The following is a 21,465-nucleotide window of genomic DNA, read 5'->3' on the forward strand; positions in this document are numbered from 1 at the left end:
GGGGTCTGATGTTGGGAAGAGCCCCTTGCAGGCTGGACACCTGCTGAAACCCGTTGAAGTCGACATGCCCCGGGAAGGAGCGTGGCGTCAGAAGACCAAGTATCTAGAAGAAAAAAGAAAAGACAAGATAGAAGAATATCCAGGGAAGAGCCTGTGGTATTACATTCCCGAAGCCAAACCCAGGAGCGCTGGTGAAATCGGCCTGTTCCCGTTGACGCGGAAAAGGGGACTGAGGAGTGGCGGCAGTGGGCGGAGTCAGGCGAGCGCATGCACCCAGGGCCATACCCCTGCATGCCTCTAAATTTAAAGAAGAAGGTTTTTTCTGGTGAAAAAGGTTCTGTCACCCTTCCCTTGCGACGGACGCCCATACAGTATGGAGGCTACGGGACAGGAATTAAGAGTATTAGAATTAAGTTAAACAGATATTCACTAAAACATCACAAATCAATATATTATTGCCTAGTTTGTGTGCACTTAAGTACAATTTAATTTTCCGAGGCTGTTTCAGTCAGGCAGTCAGGTGTCCACAATTAATATTCATGCAAAACATTTGTGTTTATTCATTCCGGATGGAGGAACATTAGCATATTTATTGGTAAGGAAACACTGAAAAATGTTCGAGCACAACTCTAAATATCTCAAAAAAGCTACTGATGCTATGTGGGTACTATCCCTAGAGTAAACACATTCCAAAGGGTCCATCAGGAATTAAAGTAAAATAGCATTGCCTGTCGATACAAATAGCTTTGGAGGAGGTGGGCAACGTTTGACTCAATTGTTCTTCTCCTCCATCTTCCCTCACATTTGCCCACAAAGAAAGATTGACTTTGAAAAGTCAGGTGATATCCACAGCAGTTTGCAAGTCAGCAGTCATTACCTCGTCTGTTTGAGACACCAGTCCATCAGCCAGGGGCTCCAACTCTGCCGTAGGTGGAGCCACCAAAATACTGCAAATGAAACACGGGTACATTCAATTACTTTTTTTGCATGGCTACATATATATGCACAACCACTGGTACCTTTCCCCCTCTTTATTTCAAGTATGCAGTTTGGTGTTTTGTATTACTATCCTATCAGCCTCTGTCCCCCTACCCTCTGGTGACATTACGGTCCTTGCACCACCAGCTAGCTCAACAGCCAGCACAATGTACACTTTTAAAAAGAAAATCTGTCTGGAAGCATGGTTCCCCTATAGCACACTTAGTGACAAACTGCCTGACACCCCTGATCTCGGGGTATTTACTGGCTGGGTCATAACCTTGACATAATACCTCAACCCCTGTCTAAGATTCTCTTAGCAGACAAGAGAAACCCTAGTATGAATCGGGTGTAAATTGTGTAGTAATTCACACCGATCATACAACACCCACTCACTAAACAACATTAAGATAGATCGTCGCAGCTGTGACAAACTGACAAATATACAAGCCTTTTTAGACTATTTTTCTTTCTTTGGATCTAAAAATAAATATATTGGCTCAGTTTTCCAGAGGCCTGCCACTAACCTCTGTAGTACTCTTCTCAGGATTGGCCATCAGGCATGGCAAGAACCTCTGCACTCGATCCAAGGATTTTCACAGCCTTGTGGTTGCGTTCAACAAATATTTCAAAGAGCATTGCTAGTCTTGCCTCATGCTTTGTCAGGATACAAAAGTTGTTTCAGACACTTCACTGGACCCTTGGTTTTGACAGGATACAATTGATTCACTAACGATTCGCTGGTATGTTGGCTTATCAGGATACAAAAACTATTTTGAAAAAGGCTCCCCTTGGCCTCTTGGCTTTGTCAGGAGATCGTGTGACTTTTCTTGGACCATGTGTCTGTCGCCGGATGTATTCTGCAGGATGACACTGCCGTGGCATGTCGACAGCTTTAGTAATTCGCTTGTGCTCTTAGGCTTCAGCATCCGCTGTTCATTCCTCCTAAGAACTGCTCCATTCTGCGGGTTCCCGATGATTCCCTCTCTTGCAGCAGCCTGCTCCATTTCATCTCCGACTGCGGGAGATTGCTTAAATTTTTACTCTAGGCTCTCTGTTTTGGGGGCTTTAAATTCCAGACTCTTTTCCTTTTTTTTTGCTGCTTTCCTCCCAAAGATGTCTATGGGACACCCTATCTTTTTGCTACTGCCTGCTCGCTTACCGAACTTTTTGTAGGTGAGTAAAATCCTTTGCTTTACCTCCCTTGTTTTTTTACTCACTGTTAAGGGGAAAATGATCAATCCCTAAGACTATGTGCTGGAAGTCCCTTTCTACCTTAAAGTGAAGTGCAATTAGGATACTTTGGGCCTCATCACGAGTTGGGCGGTAACGCCGGCGCTATTAGCGCCGGCGCTAATAGCCCTACCACCAAACCCCCCGGCGCCATTAGTGTCGGATCACGGGTTTGGCAGAAGGGTTATTGCCCATTCCCAATTGGGCCCATTCAGGAATTCCTCATTCCCCTTTGGGCCCAATGGGGAAAATTCCCGCTATTACTGCCAGCGGATTTCCCGCCGGCGGTAATCGCGCTGAAAATCGGCAATTTTGCTGCAGATTTCCCCCCAGCTCAGAGCTGGGGGGAAATCGCAAAAGCCATGATCTGGCGACCCTTAAATGCAGCGGTAATAGCACTACCGATGCAGTTAAGGGTTACTGCCAGACTCGTGATGAGGCCCTTTGTATCTTTATAACTTTTTGTTGTTGTAATTTTGTGACTACAAATACATTTTGGCCAGGATGGGATGGTGGCAGAGGATATTTTTCTACTTTGTTTTTAATCTTTGACTTGTGCACTTTTGCATTTTACTGCCTTAGGCCATAACGAGTACCATATACTCTACAATAGCCGTGCCACAAGATTTTCACCTGCCCTTTAGCCATTTTGTACCCTGGCCTTCTTCCTGCCCCTCTCAGGTCCAGGATTGCCATATATAGAAAGCCCTTTTCTGGGCAATCCTCCTTGCCCAGGCAAAGTGGTGGTCTGTGTGTGTGGCTGGATTTGGGGGTTGGGTCTGTCTGACTCCAGTCTACATCCAAGCCAGAGTGTGTCTGGTGCTGGGCAGATATGTTGGCCAGAATCTGCCCATGACTGGACATCCTCTTCCAGTTTGAATGGTGCAGATCCTTTCCAGTGGTGGAACTGGTGGCAACTCAAGTCCAAATTCTGGATAAACGGAGGACTCCTGCAGCCATTCAACAAATCATTGTTGGATCCAAAGACCCCTATGAAGAAGGGCAGCCTACTGAAGATCCATGGACGGCTGTTGCAGCTGACCAGCATTGCCTCCATCCAAGTCACAGAAGCCGCCTTCTCTCTTTTGATCTCAAGAAGGCCCTTGTCGGTGCTTCGACCCCTGAACTGTTGGGAACAACCTGTCCCAAGCCTTGCTCGAGGATATGTGCCTGCTGGGCCTTTGGAAGTGTCATTGGACCATCCATTGGACTGATTAGATTTCTCTTATGCCCACCTTTCTTCCGAGGGCATCCTTGGAACTTCGTTGATCTCCAGCTTGTGTGACAAGATGAATACTCCTGTGGTTCAGCCTTCCTGACCAAAGAGAAGCTGTTGAGGGCCTGCTTCTTTGTTCCTACTACGAAGATCGCATGCCGTCACCTGACCATGGCGATTCCCAATGAATCCCATCTTCTTCGTGTCCTGGAGGTCTCCGGAGGACGCCTGTCCCGTGGAGGTCTGCATCCTATAGTGCCAATGGTGTCCAGCTGTCCAGTCCTAAGAACTGTATCACCAGAGCCTGGAACCGTGGATCAGCTGGTCCCAATCCAGACACGAAAGTGACCTTTGCACCTGTGCTTCCTGGACTGATCTGGACCAGACAAAGCCTAGAAGTAAGTGTGCCCAGCAGATTCAGGAATCCCTGAAGTGGTTGCTTAAAAAAAAAAATCAAATCAGAGTAAGAGGGGTTATTTGGCATACATATTCCTACCCCTCCACCATAGAGTTGTATGGGCAAAAAGTCCTCGCCCATTCTCTCCCTACTATGATCAGTGGTGGTCTGGTCAAGGATCCCCCCCAGTGCATCCCTAGAGTGGTGGAAAAACCTATGACCTTTCCTTAAGTTTTGGAGAAAAAAAATTGGCTATTGCAAATGCAATATTAAACCTCCGTTAACAGTCTGACTTGTGGAACTAATGACTTTTGGGAACTAGGCCTCATTCCCTATCAGGGCTGGATTTATTAAGTCCTAGGTTTATCAGTAAGGTATTCTACACATTTTACTTAACTGTCTTGACTGGTTCTGACATTTACGATATCTCCGATTTTCACTTGCTTTTCCACACACAGTTATTTACAGTGTTGCTTTTAACTTCGGTATCACATAACAGTTTCAAAAGGTAATGTGTTGGTGTTGTTAGTAGAAACCCCCAATGGTGAATATATACACGTATATGATAATGGCTGTGTGATAACTCTTACCTGAAGTTTTCAATTGTTTGGAGTGTATCTTAAAGGCCTAATAAATAATAGTATATTTTTGTACTCTTCTGTCTAACTGTAATTATTTGAGCGAGCTCTGGGTGCGTGTCTCATTGTAGCCCTAAAGCACTCTCACACCCTCCTGAGTCCAAGCCTAACTGCTCTGCTACTCTACCTTGACAGAGCTTGTCTAGACATCAGTGTCTTTCCCATTCACCGTAATAGGTTGGCCTCTCAGAATCCACCTACAGGGTTGATCTTGAAAATCCATCTTAATAGTAGTTCTGACCAAAGTTATTAAAGTCCTTGTGGCAAATTTAAATCTTTTTTCAGAGGTTGCCTCTGTCCCAGTTACTCCTACTAATCACACTTCCCTTTTCGTGCAACCTATTGGGTTCTGTTCCCAAGAATGAGGCAGGTGGACAAGCTTGTAATGCTGCCTGAGCAATGCCTCACAACTTCATGACTTGCTCAGCACAACACGTTCACAACCTTCTACCATGCAGGATAAAAGGCTCACCAAGTGTCCCCCTGTGCTTGCAGTGCAAACAGTATGTCTCTGGGCTTTCTGCTGCAACATCGTCATTATGAGCAATTTGTTAAATGGTTTTATTGTTTCCTCCACTATCTTATGGGTGGTTTAGTATTTCTGGCGTTCGGCTGGTTACAGGTCAATAATCAAGGGAATAGCAGATCTAGCAGAAGTCTCATCCCATCTCCTTTAATATCTTGATATCTTGCACATGCTCTCCTGAGATTTCTCAGTGCCTGAGTGGTGCACCTGGTGCCATGTTCCCTATAGTCAGTTACTATCTCTCACAGTGAAGTCTCCAGCCCTAAGAGTCCTTCATCTGCCCCATAATTACCATGGAGTCCTATATGGCCTAAGCCAGCGCACATAGTGTGAGGGTAAACAGATAACCCTATTGGAGTCTGTCCCTTGTGAACCTTGTTCTGGGGGAGGCTTTTGGAGTGCTGTGATGGTCATGACTTTAGCCTTCCTTCTAGAAGTTTGTCTACTAGCTTCCCAGTTTGTCTGCTAGCTTCCCACTACCCAGCCCCAGCACTTCCCGGTCTTATAGTTAAGCACTATTTAATCAAGCAAGGCACAGATACAAATCAGGTGCTTCCCAAAACCTATTTTCAGGACCATAGCCTTAATACACTAGAAATTCCAAGGTCCCTTTCTTTACACCAGAGTTGCATATTCGGGATATCCTACATTCCTGCACATCATTGGTTGCCTCTTCTGAGCAAGAATGATTTGGGGAAGCAGATTTCAGTAAAAATACATGAAATGCTACATATGCTTTCCAGTAAGTATACATGGCCAGGTGGTATAAAAGTTAAGGGATTCATTTTTTGATTCTAAAAAGTTCCATAAAGCAAGGTATGGATTTCTTGCAAGAATGTGGTAACTGAAGATGCTGTGTGGAAAACTACAGTATTGCTTACTTAATAGTCCTTATTCTCTAGTGCCTTCCACAATGTTTGTTGTTTGTATCTACTTTTTGATCTAACACAAAAAGCTTCCTTCTGAGGCTCTTGTAGTATCTTTATTCCTTCCTGGGTAGTAGGTACTGTGACTAGGATCAAGTTAATAGGGATACCTTTTGGATGTGGCACATAGGTGCAGAAGAATGGTGTTATAACAAGGAATGTATGGTAATAACTGTTTTACGCAAACTCTGCTGTACTTAGTAAAGCCACACAATCTCGATGTTAGTTGATAAAAACAACTTAATATGCTCCAATTGTCCATTAGTCGGAGAGTGATACCACAGACAATAAGCAATTGCCACTTGCAAAAAAATATATACACATAACGTTCCAGAATCTGTTGGTAAGTGGGCTTCCCCAATCCATGATTATTTTTTGTTATATTCCATGTCATCTAAAGTGTTGCAGAAAACATTAATCAATTTCATCACTGTGAGAACCATAAGGCTTGTGATAAACTGCGCTAACTTAGTCAAATAGCATGACAACTAGTAAGCATTTAAGTAATTAAATGTTGACAGGGCTCTTAGGGTAGGTAGAGTGAGTTAGTTACCAAGGGCCTTCTGGTGATTTTCCTTTATCTGGGCACAGTTCAGGGAATCTTGGATGTGTCCAGTGATCCTCTGTTTGATTCCAGATACCTTTGCAAATATACCAATCTTTTTCTGAGGCTTCCATTCCTGGCGTTCAGGGAGTCATGACACATCTTCACCAGCATCTCCTGTTGTGGAGTGTTCAAGGCAACTCATAGATAATCCTTAAACCATAGTCCTGCCATCAATTGTAGGTTTGTTTTTTTCTCCTCTGTGCCGAGTCTGTTTTATGTTCTTGATAAATGGCCCTTAACTCTTCCAGCTGCTGATTCTAACCAATACTTGTCGTGGAGAAAATAACAAAGGAGGCCTTTCAGTTTTTGTTCCATTGTATCAGCATGATAATGCAGGGGCATTTGCACAAGGTGTCCCTGGTACATATGATAACACAAATATGAAGTGTGAAAAACACAAAAGCCATCCGGCTAGTCTTTGATTAGGGAAACAGATGGTTTTCTGGTGCTGTAAGTTCTGTAAATTCTAACAATTGGACTAGATTTGTATGGGTTTCTGTGTTCCTTCCTTCAAATTAGTGTCTCCATGCCAAGATAACCTCTTTGATTGCTAAAAGTTCCCTTTCCCGAGCCATGTAATTCCTTTATGTAGTGGGTAAGTGAAGTGAAAAATAAGCCACTGGTAATGAACGTGTCACTGCCTCTTTTCTGTCATACAACGGCCCTTATTCTAATGGCTGTTGTATCAGATCACACTAAGGGCCTCATCACAAGTTCAGCCTTAGCCCTTAAATGTGGCGGTAACGCTTTTCCCACCGCATTGCGTAAGATCCAAGGAAGCCACTGTTAGGACTGAAAGTGGAGGTTTAATGAGAGTACTAGTGGCAGTCCTTTTACCAAAGAAATTGGAGATGTTTTCCCTTGAATAGGTTTACCCATACTAGGTTTTGTTTTGGGTGTATGAAGAAAAGATTTTGAGAGTGGAGTTTTGAAAACAGTGGGTTTCACTGTCGAGGTAAGAGGAGCAGGTACAGAGTTAGCAATAAGATTAAAATGAATAGAGGAAGTGTAATTGGCCTCCCCATAAGAGGAGGGTACCTCCGGTGTTAACTTGACAGAAGGACCACCCGGGTTCCTATAGTCCTCCAATGGGGGGGTTGTAGAACAATCACCTCTTTAGATAGGACAGGAGGTTCTATAGAGTTCCTGTCAGGGGCATCCATCATTGGTATAGGCAGTGGCAACCTAGGTTGTAATTGGGCGGGGGTTAGGTGTATATTGTTCACCATACTATTATTCAGATGCTCCATACCCTCCCGTGCCCTAGATCGGGAGCCAGCATCCTCCAAATTCAGAGCTATGGTAGCTGCTAATCGTTCTTCCTGTGCATTTATGGAGATATCTTGTTTTCCAAAAAAGATGCAGCTATTATTGATTGGGGTACGTGGAACGATGCCCATCAGATTGAGTACAGCAGACCTATCGTTTGAATGGATTTGGGCTTGGGCCACACTTTTTTGTAGAGAGCTGATCAGCTGACCAGGGGCTGACCAGGGGGTTCTCTACTAATGTATGTTGTGGCTTACCCGGAGGGGTAGTAATAGGGTTCATAGATGGGGTAGAGTCTCACATAGTAGGGACAGGAGCCACCTCAGGAGGAAGGGTAGAGTCAAAATAAGCCTCCATAGTGGCCTGGCTCCTGAGTCCCTTACGTGTCATCCAAGCAATGAGAGTGCCTGGAGGGATAAAAGGCTGGAAAACTGGAAGAGAGACAGCAAGGTGGCTCAGAGAATGCTTTGATGCTAAAGATTATAAATTAATATTAGAATAAATATCACAGGGAGAAAAGATCACAGATACTAAGAACAGTGAAGTAGCAAACAGTAATTCTTAAAATGCACTGAATAGGGGGAGCGGCAAAAAGACACGCAACAGTACCTCAAATACAAATTAAATGTAAAACACAGAATAATATGGGTCCTTTGTTAAACTCCAAAAATAGGCCCCTAGAGTGTTATATTAAAAGTCATAGGCTGGCTAATCATTCCAGGAAATCAAGAGACGACTGAGGCTGCACTCAGTATCAGGGTAAGGAAGGCTTGAGGAGCTGCCAGAGTCTGTCTCTCCCCCCTTACCCTGAATACTGGTTAGAGTTCACACAAAAGGAGTAGAAATTTATAGCCACAGTCTATGATACTCACAGGGCTATTGCATGGGCACAGTCACAGGTCACAGCCAAACAGCAAAACAGCAGCTCCAGCCCTTACTGCCTCCAGGGCTTAACGCCGCAAGGGTGACTGGGCCGGCAATTTCAGGTTGGTGAAAGTCACGTGATACGTCACGTATTGCGGCTAAGCTCTGCCCCCTTGAGGAAGCGGCCAGGCAGCAAGAGCAGCGCTCGCAGTGCTGCTTTCGGGGATAGCCAGAAAAACACAGGCGCAAGCGTTCAGGTAACCAATTACTCCTTCACAGCAGCTCCTTTCCCACCGCATTTAAAAGTTGGCCCAATCATGAGTCGGTGGTAAGTGGGGGTTTTTACCTCCAGCTTTTTTGCCGGAGGTAAAAATATCCCCTTACTGCACGTTTCTGGCGCTATTATCGCTGGCGCAATAACCGCTGGTGGCGATAGCGACCCCCAAACCCATTGAGTCCAATGGACCCAATGAGGAATGGGAACATATCGCTTTACTGCTACTCGTGATCTGGCACTAAAAGCGCCGTACGCAGTAGCGCTAATGATGTTTGTGCTGGCAGTATGCCGGCGGTATTACCGCCAGGATGCCGCCAGACTCCTGATGAGGCCCATACATGGTAGTGTACGCTAGACTGAATTGGTGGAGAGATTAACACTTTCTTGAATGGTTTAATGCTCCAAGTAAACTGATTAATGGGGGAGATCTTGGAAAACCTCTTATTCAATCTCTAGAAAAAAAGGTTTTAATTCCTTAAACATTTTATCAGGATTTGGTTGACAATCCAACCCTAATCAGGGTCTCCTCCCCCAAGGGCGAGCTTTCTTCTGAAACTCAAGCTCCCCTATAACCAACCAGAGGAACCCGTGTTTCAGATGAAAGGACGAACAGGAGCAACAGAATTTCACCAAGCTCTAAGGAGAAAATAAGGAAAACTGGACAGCGGAAAACAATGACCTTTGATACATTTTAGAGTGAGAAGAAGCTTGCAGAGACTCACCTAAAAGGTGCTGGTAATAAGTTGTAGTCAAGATGGGATGGATACTGTTACTCCAGGTAGATGTTAACCCAGAATAATTACCATGGACCGCTTGAGAGTATGGACAGGAAAGGGAGGTTAGTGGTGTTTGTGGGACCTGACCCCGGATGGCACAAGGGCGCTCTAGTGGAGACCGTCGCAATGGGTCCAGTCCAATTACTTGACACACAGCAGAGCATCCATCAAAACACCTCCAGGAAGAAGCACAATAGTCAATGAAGCAGAAAGTCCAACAGGGAATTTTCAGTGTCGAAGAAGAGACCTGGAAAAGTCCTAAAAATCAGGTTGGTATGCACACATGGCAGAGTTCGGTAACCAATATCAAACAGCAGCACCAGTATGGGGAAATCCAGCAACAAGGTTAGGATGCAGAAGCCAAGGTCAGAAACACAGAAAAATCAATTACCTTTTAAGTGAGAAAACTCAAGTGCTTACTTAATAGTAAGCTGCAGGTGCATGCCTGACTTACTTTCCTTCGGGAACACTGACAACAAATGCTGCAGGATGTCACCGTCACCAATGGGCGCAAATGTGCACTTGACTTGTGCCAGTCTCCATGACGACCGCCATGGAAGCCGTGCAGAGCGGGCAAGGTATGGATTCCTGACAGTATCCTTCCCCAAAGGACAAAGCACTCCCTGAGAAGCATGAAATTGGGCCAGTTAGCAAGGGCATGGATATTCTCTGTAGGTTCCCAGGTACGCGATTCTCGGCCACACCCTTTCCAATCTATGTAATAGTATGTCTTACCATTGCATATTCTGGAATCCAAGACGGCATGTACTTTGTATTGTGAGACAGACACAGTATCAACAGTTGGACACAGATGCAAGAGATTCAGTTGGAAAACCTTCACAATAGGAGTAACGGTTATTTGCCCTAACTCTTAAGAGGGGACTTTCCTCATCTGATATATCCAAGTCCAGTCTGTGTCTAAAAGTCCAAAGTAAAATGTGCTGTCTGTGTCACAACCTATACTTGCCCTTACCTCTTGTACTAACAATGTGATGGAATGTTCAAACTAAATAAGTGTTCCAAAATCATTTGCCAATGTCTCTCCAGGTTCCAGACACTCAGACACTCAGGTACTAAAGCTCCACAAGGTTTCAGGATTCATTTCAAGTAAATGTCACAGTACCTTAACAGCTCACAGTTCTTGCTATGCTCAGCTTCACAATCTTCCCATTTGGTTTTCTCAGATGCACAAAGAACAAATGTTCAGCTAACGTCTTAGGCTTCTATTGCCTGAACTCAGAAAGCAGCATTTTGTCTTTACCCTTAATTTCCACAGTACCTTTTAGACTCAGAGTTCCCTTCCCAAAGTCTTAGCTCTTAGGTGTAGCTGTTGTAGATATTCACAAACACTTCTGGTGTTCCCTTCCCAACGTGTGTGTTCCACTTTCAGGCTCCCCCTGGTCTGGGCGCAGTTGTCAGACTGTTTACAGGTCACGAAACCGAGGGCTTGGGGCTTCTAGCTCTGCCCCTTCCTTATCAGTTCACTTAGTTTATTAGGCTTGGCTTTACTTGCTCTGGCACTTTAAAAGTGTTCCTTTCTCGTGTACAGCCTTCTGACGGCTCTCTGTGTTTCTAGATTACCAGTGCCACTTTGTTCGCACTTCATATCTCACACAGCTCCCCTCTGGATGTCAATTTCCTTCTTTCAGTTCACAGAGACTTTCGACAATGTAATGTTCCTTACTCAACCACTCAGCAACTTTGGATCACACAGGTTCTATTTATGTGTCTTGCCACATACAGTACTTTCACTCTGAAGGCCTTGACAATAGGGTTTCCCTTCCCGCGCCTTCATTCAGATACTCTGTGTTTCTTCTTTCCCAGTCCGCATTATCCGATTCTCTTACAATCGTGGAGGACTGCATTAATGGATTTCCTTTCATTTCGCTTACACTCGCTACCTAGTTTTTAGCCGCGTGCATCTCATTACGAGTCTCCCTGTCCTTCAGACTCACTTGCAGTGATCTCACTGCTTCCCGAACAATGCAGCTGAGGTCAGGGTCTTACCACCTGCTCCTCAGACACTCCTGGCCATGGCAGGAGAACAAGCATGCCCGGCTTACGTAAGGGGATGTCGGCCCTGTCCACGGCCTTCCCTTTTCACCCACCCTGGCTCCCTGGAGACATGGCTCCCTTGCCTCTTCACGCCAGAGCCTCTGCTCTGCCACAGGCTAGTGTGCCGCCTCATCAGTCTCCTCCAGCTGCTTTTCTCTCTGCCTCCTTGCTGCTCCCCTCCAGAACACTAGTTCTTTGCAAGTCAGGGATCCCCTGTTGGACTCAGCCAAGCAGCCTCCCTGTGGCTGTGTCTCCAACTGCTACTGCTGAACGCCCCACCTTTTATACACCTGCAGCAGATTAACAGGATGCAGGTGTGTGGTCATTGTAGAGCCTGCCTGACCTTCCATTACCCAATTATCTGGGTGAGATGGATCTTAAGGGGGCAGTGTGTCTTTTCTTAATCCTTTTACTGTCCTAATGGGGAAGTGTAGGTTGTTGCATGGGGCCAACAAGGCAGAGGGGGTGTAAGGGAGGTTGGTTTCAGGAAAAGGGGAATACCATGTCTCATCAGTCAGCACTCCATCTCCAAACCCTGAAGAACCTCCACTTAGATGATCCTCCCTCGTTTGTCCACCCCCAGGCTTGGGATCCAAAAACAATGGCCCTTCTCTGGCCATCTGAGCAGAGTATCCCAGGGGAATAGGCATGGGAGTACCACCAGGTTTCTCACAGTATTCATTAACACCTTTGACCTCAATCTGTGATGGCCTTGGGGACAGCCTAGCGTTCTTAGGAATATGGTTTAAGCAAGGAAACATGTAATACGGGATGAAAATGCCATTGAGCAGGGAGGTCCAAATGTACGGCCACAGTATTAATGATTCGACTGATGACATAAGATTCTATAAACTGGTGTTGCAACTTGCGTTTACCAGGAATTTGCAGGTTTTTGGTAAACAACCAGACTTTCCTTCCAGTTTAATATTCAGGAAAGGACCCACAACAGGCATCAGCATGTCCTTTAGAAGCTATCTGAGCTTGTTCCAAATGTGATTTAACTTCTTCATGAACTTGAGTCAGATCCCTTATAGAGGTTTGTGCAGCAGGAATGTTCTCTGGCATGGCCGGATCTACGGGTATAGATCAGGGATGTTGGCCATACATGGCATAGAAGGGAGATGAACCAACGAAAGTTTATAAAGAATTGTTATATGCAAACCTCGCAGCCAGTACCGCTGCTAGCGGATTGTCTTGGTATTGTACACAGAGACAGAGCAAATACTTTTCCAGGGTAGTGTTCAACCTCTCCGTCTGCCTATCGGTCTGCGAATGGCAAGCACTAGATAACTTATCCTCAATACCAAAGGCAGTTGTTAGAGCGGTCCAAAAAGGAGAGGTGAATTGTGTGCCTCCGTCAGTGATTATGATGGATGGCAAACCAAATAACAAGAAGACATGTTTCAGAAATAGATCAGCTAACACAGTGGCCAATGGCATGCCCAAGCAAGGGACAAATAAGGCAATTTTAGTGAAAAATATCAACAACTGCCTAAATGGTATCATAACCAAGAATGAGGGTTAGTTCAACAATAAAGTCTATGGAAATCATATACCAAGGTTTTATCGGTACCGGCAAGGGCTGTAGTAATCCAACGGGTTTGCCCGGGTCATGTTTAACGGGTGCTGTTTACCAGTGCTTCGGCAGGTTTGTGACAGGATTACTCCAATGCCTATCCCAGAAGCGTCAGCTTCCACTACAAACGATAAAAGAAAAAGAGTGTATAAACCTCTGATAGAAGTTGGCAAAACATCTACCACTCTGCTGTTCGTACCCTATGTCTCCTTACCTCCCGTGACTCCATCTCTACTTCTCTCTCTTACCTTGGCTGGCTACCATTTCACTCCCAACTTAAATTTCACTTTCTCTGCCTTGTCTTCAAATCCCTCTATGGTCTCGCTCCCCTCTTATCTCTCCTCCCTTCTCTCTTTCTACTCCCCCTCCCGTTCCCTTCGATCCGCTGACCATTTCCTTCTCACTGTACCTCCACCCCCCCTGTGCCTCCTCCCGTTTCCGCTCCTTCCAACTCCTAGCGCTTCTGCACTGGAACTCCCTTCCTCTCGCAATCCGCTCCACCCCGACCTTCTCCTCATTCCGCACTTCCCTTAAATCTCTCCACCTCCATTCTCCTCCTTGAAACCCCCTCCCCCCTCTGCATCCCCTCCCTCCGTATTCTTTCCCCTTGACTATCTCTCTCCCCTCTCCAACCTCCCCTCTCTCTCCCTTCCCTTTCCCTCCTCCAACTCATCACCACCCCACCCACCTAGTCCCACTCCCCTATTCCCCCTTTCCCCTTCAGTTAATTGCTCTTTTCACTGTTTTGTTGAATGATTCATATTGTAATTTTGCTTCCACCGTTATATTGTTTATGTTTTTATGTATTAAGTTGTTCCACTGTACAGCGCCTTGGTGTAAGGCGCTTTATAAATCAATAAATACAAATACAAAGAAAAATGACTGCAAAACCTTCAGAGAGGATGGAACCGGACAATCTAAAACAGCTTTCACTTTCGCAGTATTCATCTGTACCCCCGAATCTGTGAAGATATATCCAAAAAAACTCCACCTCATTGGTATTGAAGACACATTCTCAGATTTAGCATATAAGGAATTGTCCCGCTGCCTCTGGAGAACTGAACAGACATGCGCTACATGTTGATCATAGGTACCGGAATAAATCAGGATGTCATCTAAGTATATGATGACATACATATCTAACATATCATGGAAGACGCCGTTCATGAAGAATTGAAAAGTGTGTCGGGCTTTGCAGAGCCCGAACGGCATCACTAGATGCTCAAATAGTCCGACATGGGTCTTAAAGTCCATTTTCCATTCGTCACCCTCACAGATTCTGACCAAGTTAAAAGTCCCTCTAAGATCCAGTCTCGTCAAAATAACTGAAGAGCCTAGTTGATCCAACAAAACATTTATAAGAGGCAATGGGTACTTATTTTTAATAGTGATGGCATTGAGAAACATACAATCAATGCCGGTCCTCAGGTCCCCTTCCTTCTTCGTAAAAAAAAGAAGAAGTGGCGAAGCCGCAGGAGATGTAGAGGGCCTAATAAACTCGTTAGCCAGGGCCTTGTCCAGATAGTTCCGCAGGATTTCATCATCTTTTGTAGTCATGGAATAGACAGGACTACAGGGCACCTTTTACACAGGGATTAGATCAATTGACCAATCAAAGGGTCTAAAAGGTGGCAGCTGTTCCACCTTTCCCTTATTGAAAACATTGGAATAGTCACAATATAAATCGGGAATACTGTCTATAGGTACATCACAAACAATAGGAATGGCAGACAGCATGGCAGAACACGGAGTAGACAAAACCCAGTCGGGCTGCTCCATGCAATGTTTCTCATAATAGTCTGAGAAAAACATAACATCTTGTGTCGTCCAATCAATATGTGTGTTATGTAAGTGTAACAAGGGTATGCCAAGAATTTTTCCGAACTGAGGTGCTGCAATCAAATTGAAGGATAATCGTTCTTGATGCCCAGAGATTGTGGACATAAGTAACATCTGGGTTTGTTCCTCTATCAAGCTAGACAATAGAGCTGTACCATCTACTGCTTTGATCACTTCTGGGTGAGTCTATGGTACACTTGGAAACTCAGTTTGGCCGGCGTAATGAACATCCATATAGGTGCCAGTTGCCTCTAAGTCGATCAGTGCACAAGCTAGACGTGGGGCTTTAGCTGACATTTCAAAATAAACAGGGAGGTAAACAGGTGTCAACTGATTTCTAATAAGGGAGTCGAGACTTAACTTACTCGGCCGAGGGACTCCAACTACAGGTGAGTTTTAGCATTTCCCTGTTTACGTATCGGACGCTTGGGTCAATTGCATAAGAAATTATCAGAGGACACACAGTACATGCATAGATTAGCTTTTCGTCTATGTTCTCATTCAGCTGTGGTTAAGGGGCCCCAAACACACCAATCTGCATTGGTTCTGATTCTGCACTAACTTGACAAGAAGTAACTGAGGCTACCGCTTCTTGCCATTCCTATCAGCTCTGCGAGCATCTATCTGCAACATCATGTCTATTAATTCATGAAACCCTGATGGCACAACTGGAACATATAAGGAACCCATTGTGGCAACAGTAAAGACAGACACAAGAGATCACAGTTCAAGGGTGTTTATTGAACTTTATAATGGGTGTGATAAACGCCTAACCTAAATCTAAGATGGGAGCACGCTACGACCATCAAATAATAATTAGGCAGTGCGAGTAGCGTCTTGTCAAATAAAAAGGGCCTATACAAAAAATAAAATATTGCCAATCCTTACCACTAAGTTACAAAAAAGAGTGTGGGATAATGTTCACCAGAAAAGAAAGAAGTGTTCGCAAAATAAGTCAGGATGGTATGGCTGGGTCTCCCTTCCCCACGTTTCAAGCACAGGACAAGGCGGAATTCCTGAGCACAGCACACTCCTGGGCCTCTAACAGCACGAGGCTTACAATTCAGGTTCAACGATATTAGAACCTTCAGGGGCTAAATCGCTTTCTTCAAAGTCTCTTGCCTTAGAAGGCCTGTGGGTTCAAAACAACAAACAAAAAGTTTCTTCTTTAACCTTGTACCTTGGGCGATGGGTCAGAGACTTTTGATCATACAAAGGATGTGACATGACCTTTGTAGGACTACTCTGACATCTCACGTCGCCCATTCCTAGGGCCTTATGGTACTTGCAGTTTTCATCACAACAGGGGCCAGCAAGAGTCCTTCGAATGAGCACTCCTACAGCGCCTGACCACTCTGAAGCTAGCCCTTCTCTGGGCTTTTACAAAGGTTCAACCACACACAAGCACTTTGGTTCTTGCATTCATCCAATGTTGCCACTTGCAACTATGTGCTCAACACAAGCCAGTCTGCCGTCAGCTTTCTCTGACTCATCGGCTGTCTTGAACCCGTTGGCTGGTCTTACCTCTGGAGTCAAGGACGGTACCACGGTAGCCAGCACGCCTGTGCAATCAATGCGTGAGGCCCCTGTGCACCGTTGACAACTGCTCCTCTACATGCCAGCTGTAACCCCCGTCTAATGCATTCCCTTTCGGAGGCTTCGCAGGTCTGAGTTGAAAAGGGCAAGGGCCCCCTTCGTCGTCCTTCCAGGTCTCGCCGATATTTCTCCTCCATTTGAACTGCTGGTCCGGTATAGCTGTAGTCTTGTGTGTTCGGCCTTGCTCGTAGTGTGTTCTCGTGCTCCGCCTTTTATCCCTGCGGGGAAGGTAAAGGGCCATCAGGTATGCGTGTTTATTGTCAATTGCCTGACTTGTGTGTTGGTACATTTCAGGTAAAAAGCTCTGGTGTTGGTCCATTGTCTGTTATGGTGTAAGAAAGTGTTTGTGTCGGAAAGGAGGGGGGGGGGGTAGAGCTTCTAAATATTCTACAGGTTAGGATGGGGAAAAGGTGTTACAGGGAATGGGGTACCGCGTCTCACTTCCATTACCCGAATATCCCTCGCCCAGGTGATCCTCCCCCACTGGTCCACCCCCAGGAACTGGATCCAATAGCGATGGCCGTGTCCTGGCCACCTGGACGACAGATCTTGGGGACTAGCGGGTGGGACACCTTCAGGTTCTCACAAACAGTAGCTAAAACGTCTTAAAGCTCTTCTGATAATACGTTATAAAAGATGGCAGCTTTTTTGTCCTTCAGCCAAGTGGTCTCTGCAGGAAGCTAGTTAAAGCAAACTAGATTTGTCAAAAGAGGGGAGGTTCCTTTGTTTTAGATCAAGAAATTATAAATCAGTGGCTTTAGCCCTGTAACGTGCATCAAAAACATGATTCATAGCCACTAAAAGAGCATCAAAATCATACAATACAGGGCTATTGGCTTCTAATAAGGGATTCGCTCATGCTGCTGTGATACCGCCTAAATGTGGGAGGACAAACAGTGCCTTGGTGGTAGCATCTGGAAAAGCAGAAGGACGGCACAGAAACTGCAATTTGCATTGGTTGATGAATGCACGGTAGATCTTTGGATCTCTGAGGAACCGTTCCTTGAGGGCCAATGGAAACTGAGAAGGTAACAAGACAGGCTAGTGTTAGGTGGTGGCGCTCGTGGTGATGGAGCACCCACAGAAGTTCCTGCAAACTCATTAGGAGGCAAAGGATGCACTGTGCTCTGTAAAGTATCAATCCTTTAATGGATAGAGGAATGAGTCGCTGTCATATCGTTACGCAGGTCAGTAACCAACTGAAACAAAACAGAGTTTCAGAGGTCCTATCCATCTTTATGCTTTAAGTCTTCCTATTCTATCAGGATTTAGTTGACAATCCAACCCTAATCAGGGCCACCTTCACAGAGGGTGACCTTTCTTCTAAAACTCAGGCTCCCTTATTATAGCCAACCAGAGGAACCCGTGTTTCAGACGAAAGAGCGAAAATGAGAAACAGAATTTTGTCAAGCTGTAAGGAAAAAATAAGGAACACTAAGAAGAGTCAGGAGCGAACTAAATGTAAGTAAATGGAATAAGACCCACCTAAAGAGTAGCACTTGCATAGAAATGCACCCAGGAAAATCCTGATGGTTACAAGAAAGGCCACCATATTCAATACCTAAGGAAAGGACAGTACTTAGTGGAAAGCAAAGACCTTTGATAAATTTCAGTTTGAGAAGAAGCTGGCAGAGACTCACTTAACAGGTATTGTTAACAAGTTGTAGTCAAGATGGGATGAATACCGTTACTCCAGATAGAAGTTAATCCAATATAATTACCATGGACCACTTGACAACACAAACAGGAAAGGGAGGTTAATGGTGTGTGAGAAACCTGAGGCTATTCTCACTTCTCAACCCCTTGGATTCTCGACACAGGTGGCCAGGGAAAGCCCATCGCTATTGGATCCCGGCCTTGCAGGCGGAGAAGCGAGGGAGGATCACCTGTTATTGTTATTATTTGGCATTTATATAGTGCCCTATATATCATTGGTATGATCTCAAAGCACCTGTGGGTTTAACGCTCTTGGGGACCGCAGTCCAGGTCAATCGAGGAAGCAGATAGAAAACAGTGCTTGGGTGCACTTGCTATGTGTGCAGCCAGTGTGATTGCGTGATGGTGGCTGCATACTAACACTTGGTGCGGTGGTAGTGAGAGATCAGTCAAATGTATGCAGTGAGGCGGTTGGTCTCCGAGCCTGCATTTTGGCGGCATTCGGCCTGTGTAGGATTTCTATGTGTGCAGCTAGGCCAATTGTTTCATGGGGTATAGCTGCATTCTAATAGGAATTTGAGGTGTTCGTGGAGTATTGTTTGTATGTGAGCAATGTGATAGAGGGTTATAGCTGCGCTCTACTGAGTGTTGGTGTAAAGTAGAGAGTGAGCATAGTGGTAGGAGAGGTAAGTGTCTGGAGCGGATGGTTTATTCTTACGAGCCCACTGTTCCAGGATTACAATCTGGATCTGGATGAGCTGGTAGTGGTCATCCCCACGTTTTGCGGTAGTGGTACACTGAGGTAGATTCACAGCTAGAAGCAGAGTAAGATATGATTGCTCAGTCAGAGGGTCATTATTCTTAGGCCTAGCGCTATGCATCTTAGGGGCCCAGTTTTGGGTCACTGGTTATGGCTTATGGTGGGTTGCAGGGTAAGATTTGGCAGTATATTTGGTTATAGGACCGGAGCTCTCTCGCACCAACGTAGTCACACCGAGCCCATTTTCCCAGTCTCTGGTTGTGGTTTATGGTGGGTTGCAGGTAGGTCTAGGCAGGATATTTGGTTATACGACAGGGGATATTTCGCACCAATGTAGTAACATCAAGGCAGTGGCGCTAGAGGATAGACTTGACAGAGGCATTGTAGAGTTTGGGTGTTTTAGCACCTAGGTTGGATTGTATCTTAGGTAAGTATTTGGGGCAGGGTATGGAGCGAAAGGGTATTATCAACTTGATGGCGCAAGAGGCTGCTAGGCCTGAGTAGTAGACTCGGGAAGCAGAGAGTTAGCAGTTACATATCTTGGAGCCTGCAGGACGTGAAGGGTGCCATCTGTGGTATCCATTTCCTAATTCTGTCTTGTTGACTTATTGGTCATTTTCTGTGGTCTCTTCACTCGGTATCTCCCAAACAGCTGTCTGCAGGCAGTAATTATTTTCCAATGTAATGTCATTGTAGTCATGGTCCATGATGATGTTGGGTTTCAGCGGCCCTACATGGTCCTATTCAGGTCTATGGAAAGAGCCTGGTTTTTAGAGCTTTGCGGAAGCCCATGCAGTCTTGGTTGTGTCGAATATGTGGAGGGATTGAGCTCCACAGAGTTGGAGCCAAGGTTGAGAAGGCAGACTCTCCAATCCTGGTTGAATTGGAGGCTGGAATCACTAGTAAGAGGGCAGTGCTGGATCTTAGGGTGCGTGATGGGTGGTAGGTTTTAATCTTCTTTTGTAGGTTTGCTGGGCCGGCCTTGTGCACTGCTCGGTGGGTGATGCATAGGATTTTGAAAAGGGGCCTTCGCCCCATGGTAAGGGTGTGGAGAGTGGGGGAGATGTGATCCCTGTGTCCCAGAGCCAGAAGGAGTCTGGCGGCAGTGTTTTGGGCTCTCTGGAGTTTGTTAAGTTGGTAAGCTGGGGCACCTAGGTATAAGGAGTTGGCATAGTCCAGTCTCGACATAACAATGGACATAATAGTAGCGAGTATGTTGCGATAGGTGAGGTAAGGGAAAATGCGTTTTAGGAGTTTGAGGTGGTAGTGACAGGGTTTTGATACATTATTGATCTGACGGGAGAGGGTTAGGCCCGAGTCCATAGTGCAGCCAAGGTTTTTTACTATTTCGGAGGGAGGGTGCCAAGGCAGGCAGGCCATGGGAGTGGATGCGGGTGAAGGGCAATATTGCTGCACACCATGATCTCAGTTTTATCTGGGTTCAGAAAGAGGTGGTTTTTTTGTCATTCATCAGTTGATATCTCTTAGGCAATCTTCAAGGTCGGGACGTGGGTTGGAGCTTGTTTCGGGAATACTTAGGGTAATTTGGGTATTGTCAGCATAGTTGTAGCAGGTAAGGTTGGGAGCTTGGATGATTCCTGGTAGAGGGGTCAGATAGAGGTTGAAAAGGAGAGCAGAGAGGCAGGCGACTTGGGTTACTCCAGAGTTCACGGCGCAATCGGTTATGACAAAAGGGGAGAGGAAAGCGATTTGTTTCCTGTTGCGGAGGAAGGAGGCAATCCGTTTGAGTGCTGAGCCTCGGATTCCCATGCAGTGGAGACGGTCAAGGGGGATAGAATGGTTAACGTTGTAAAGGCTGCTGACAGATCAAGGAGAATCTGCGCTGCGCAACCCTCTGCGTCTGCCGAGATCTTGAGATCGCCCCAGATCGAGATCAGGGTGGTTTCTCTTCCATGGCGCGGTCTGAAGCCTGATTGAGCGGGGTCTAGTAGTTTGTTGGATTCTATGAAATGGTTGAGCTGAGAGTACGCAGTGTGGTCAATGAGTTTCGCCAGGAATTGGGTGTTGGCGATCGGCCTGTAATTCTTAGGGTCAAGGGGGTCTGCGTCCTGTTCACCGGTCCCTCAGCAGCCTGCTCCACATCAATCTCGCTTCCCAGGTGGTTCCCCCCTCTGCAGGTGGGTCTCTCCTTTTTATATGCACCTGTACCCTCTCAATTGGCTGCAGGTGCAAGTCCTTTGCCTGATCATAATTACTTCTGTCACTGGAACATGCCTGACCGTTATAGTGTTGTTCCACAGTCCTCTTCCTCATAC

At 45.7% G+C, this 21,465-nt stretch overlaps 1 protein-coding gene across 1 annotated transcript in view; it reads right to left on the reverse strand.

Annotated features, from left to right (window-relative positions):
- NADSYN1 (NAD synthetase 1) overlaps window positions 1–21,465 on the reverse strand; it is a 1,375,099-nt gene that overhangs the window by 177,546 nt on the left and 1,176,088 nt on the right. The window contains exon 18 of the mRNA XM_069623454.1: window positions 878–947. Coding sequence (XP_069479555.1) covers window positions 878–947 — 70 coding nt within the window. The remainder of the gene's footprint in view (window positions 1–877; window positions 948–21,465) is intronic.

Source organism: Ambystoma mexicanum, chromosome 11, assembly GCF_040938575.1.
Source record: "Ambystoma mexicanum isolate Mex_15411 chromosome 11, UKY_AmexF1_1, whole genome shotgun sequence".
NCBI classification, from domain to species: domain Eukaryota; kingdom Metazoa; phylum Chordata; class Amphibia; order Caudata; family Ambystomatidae; genus Ambystoma; species Ambystoma mexicanum.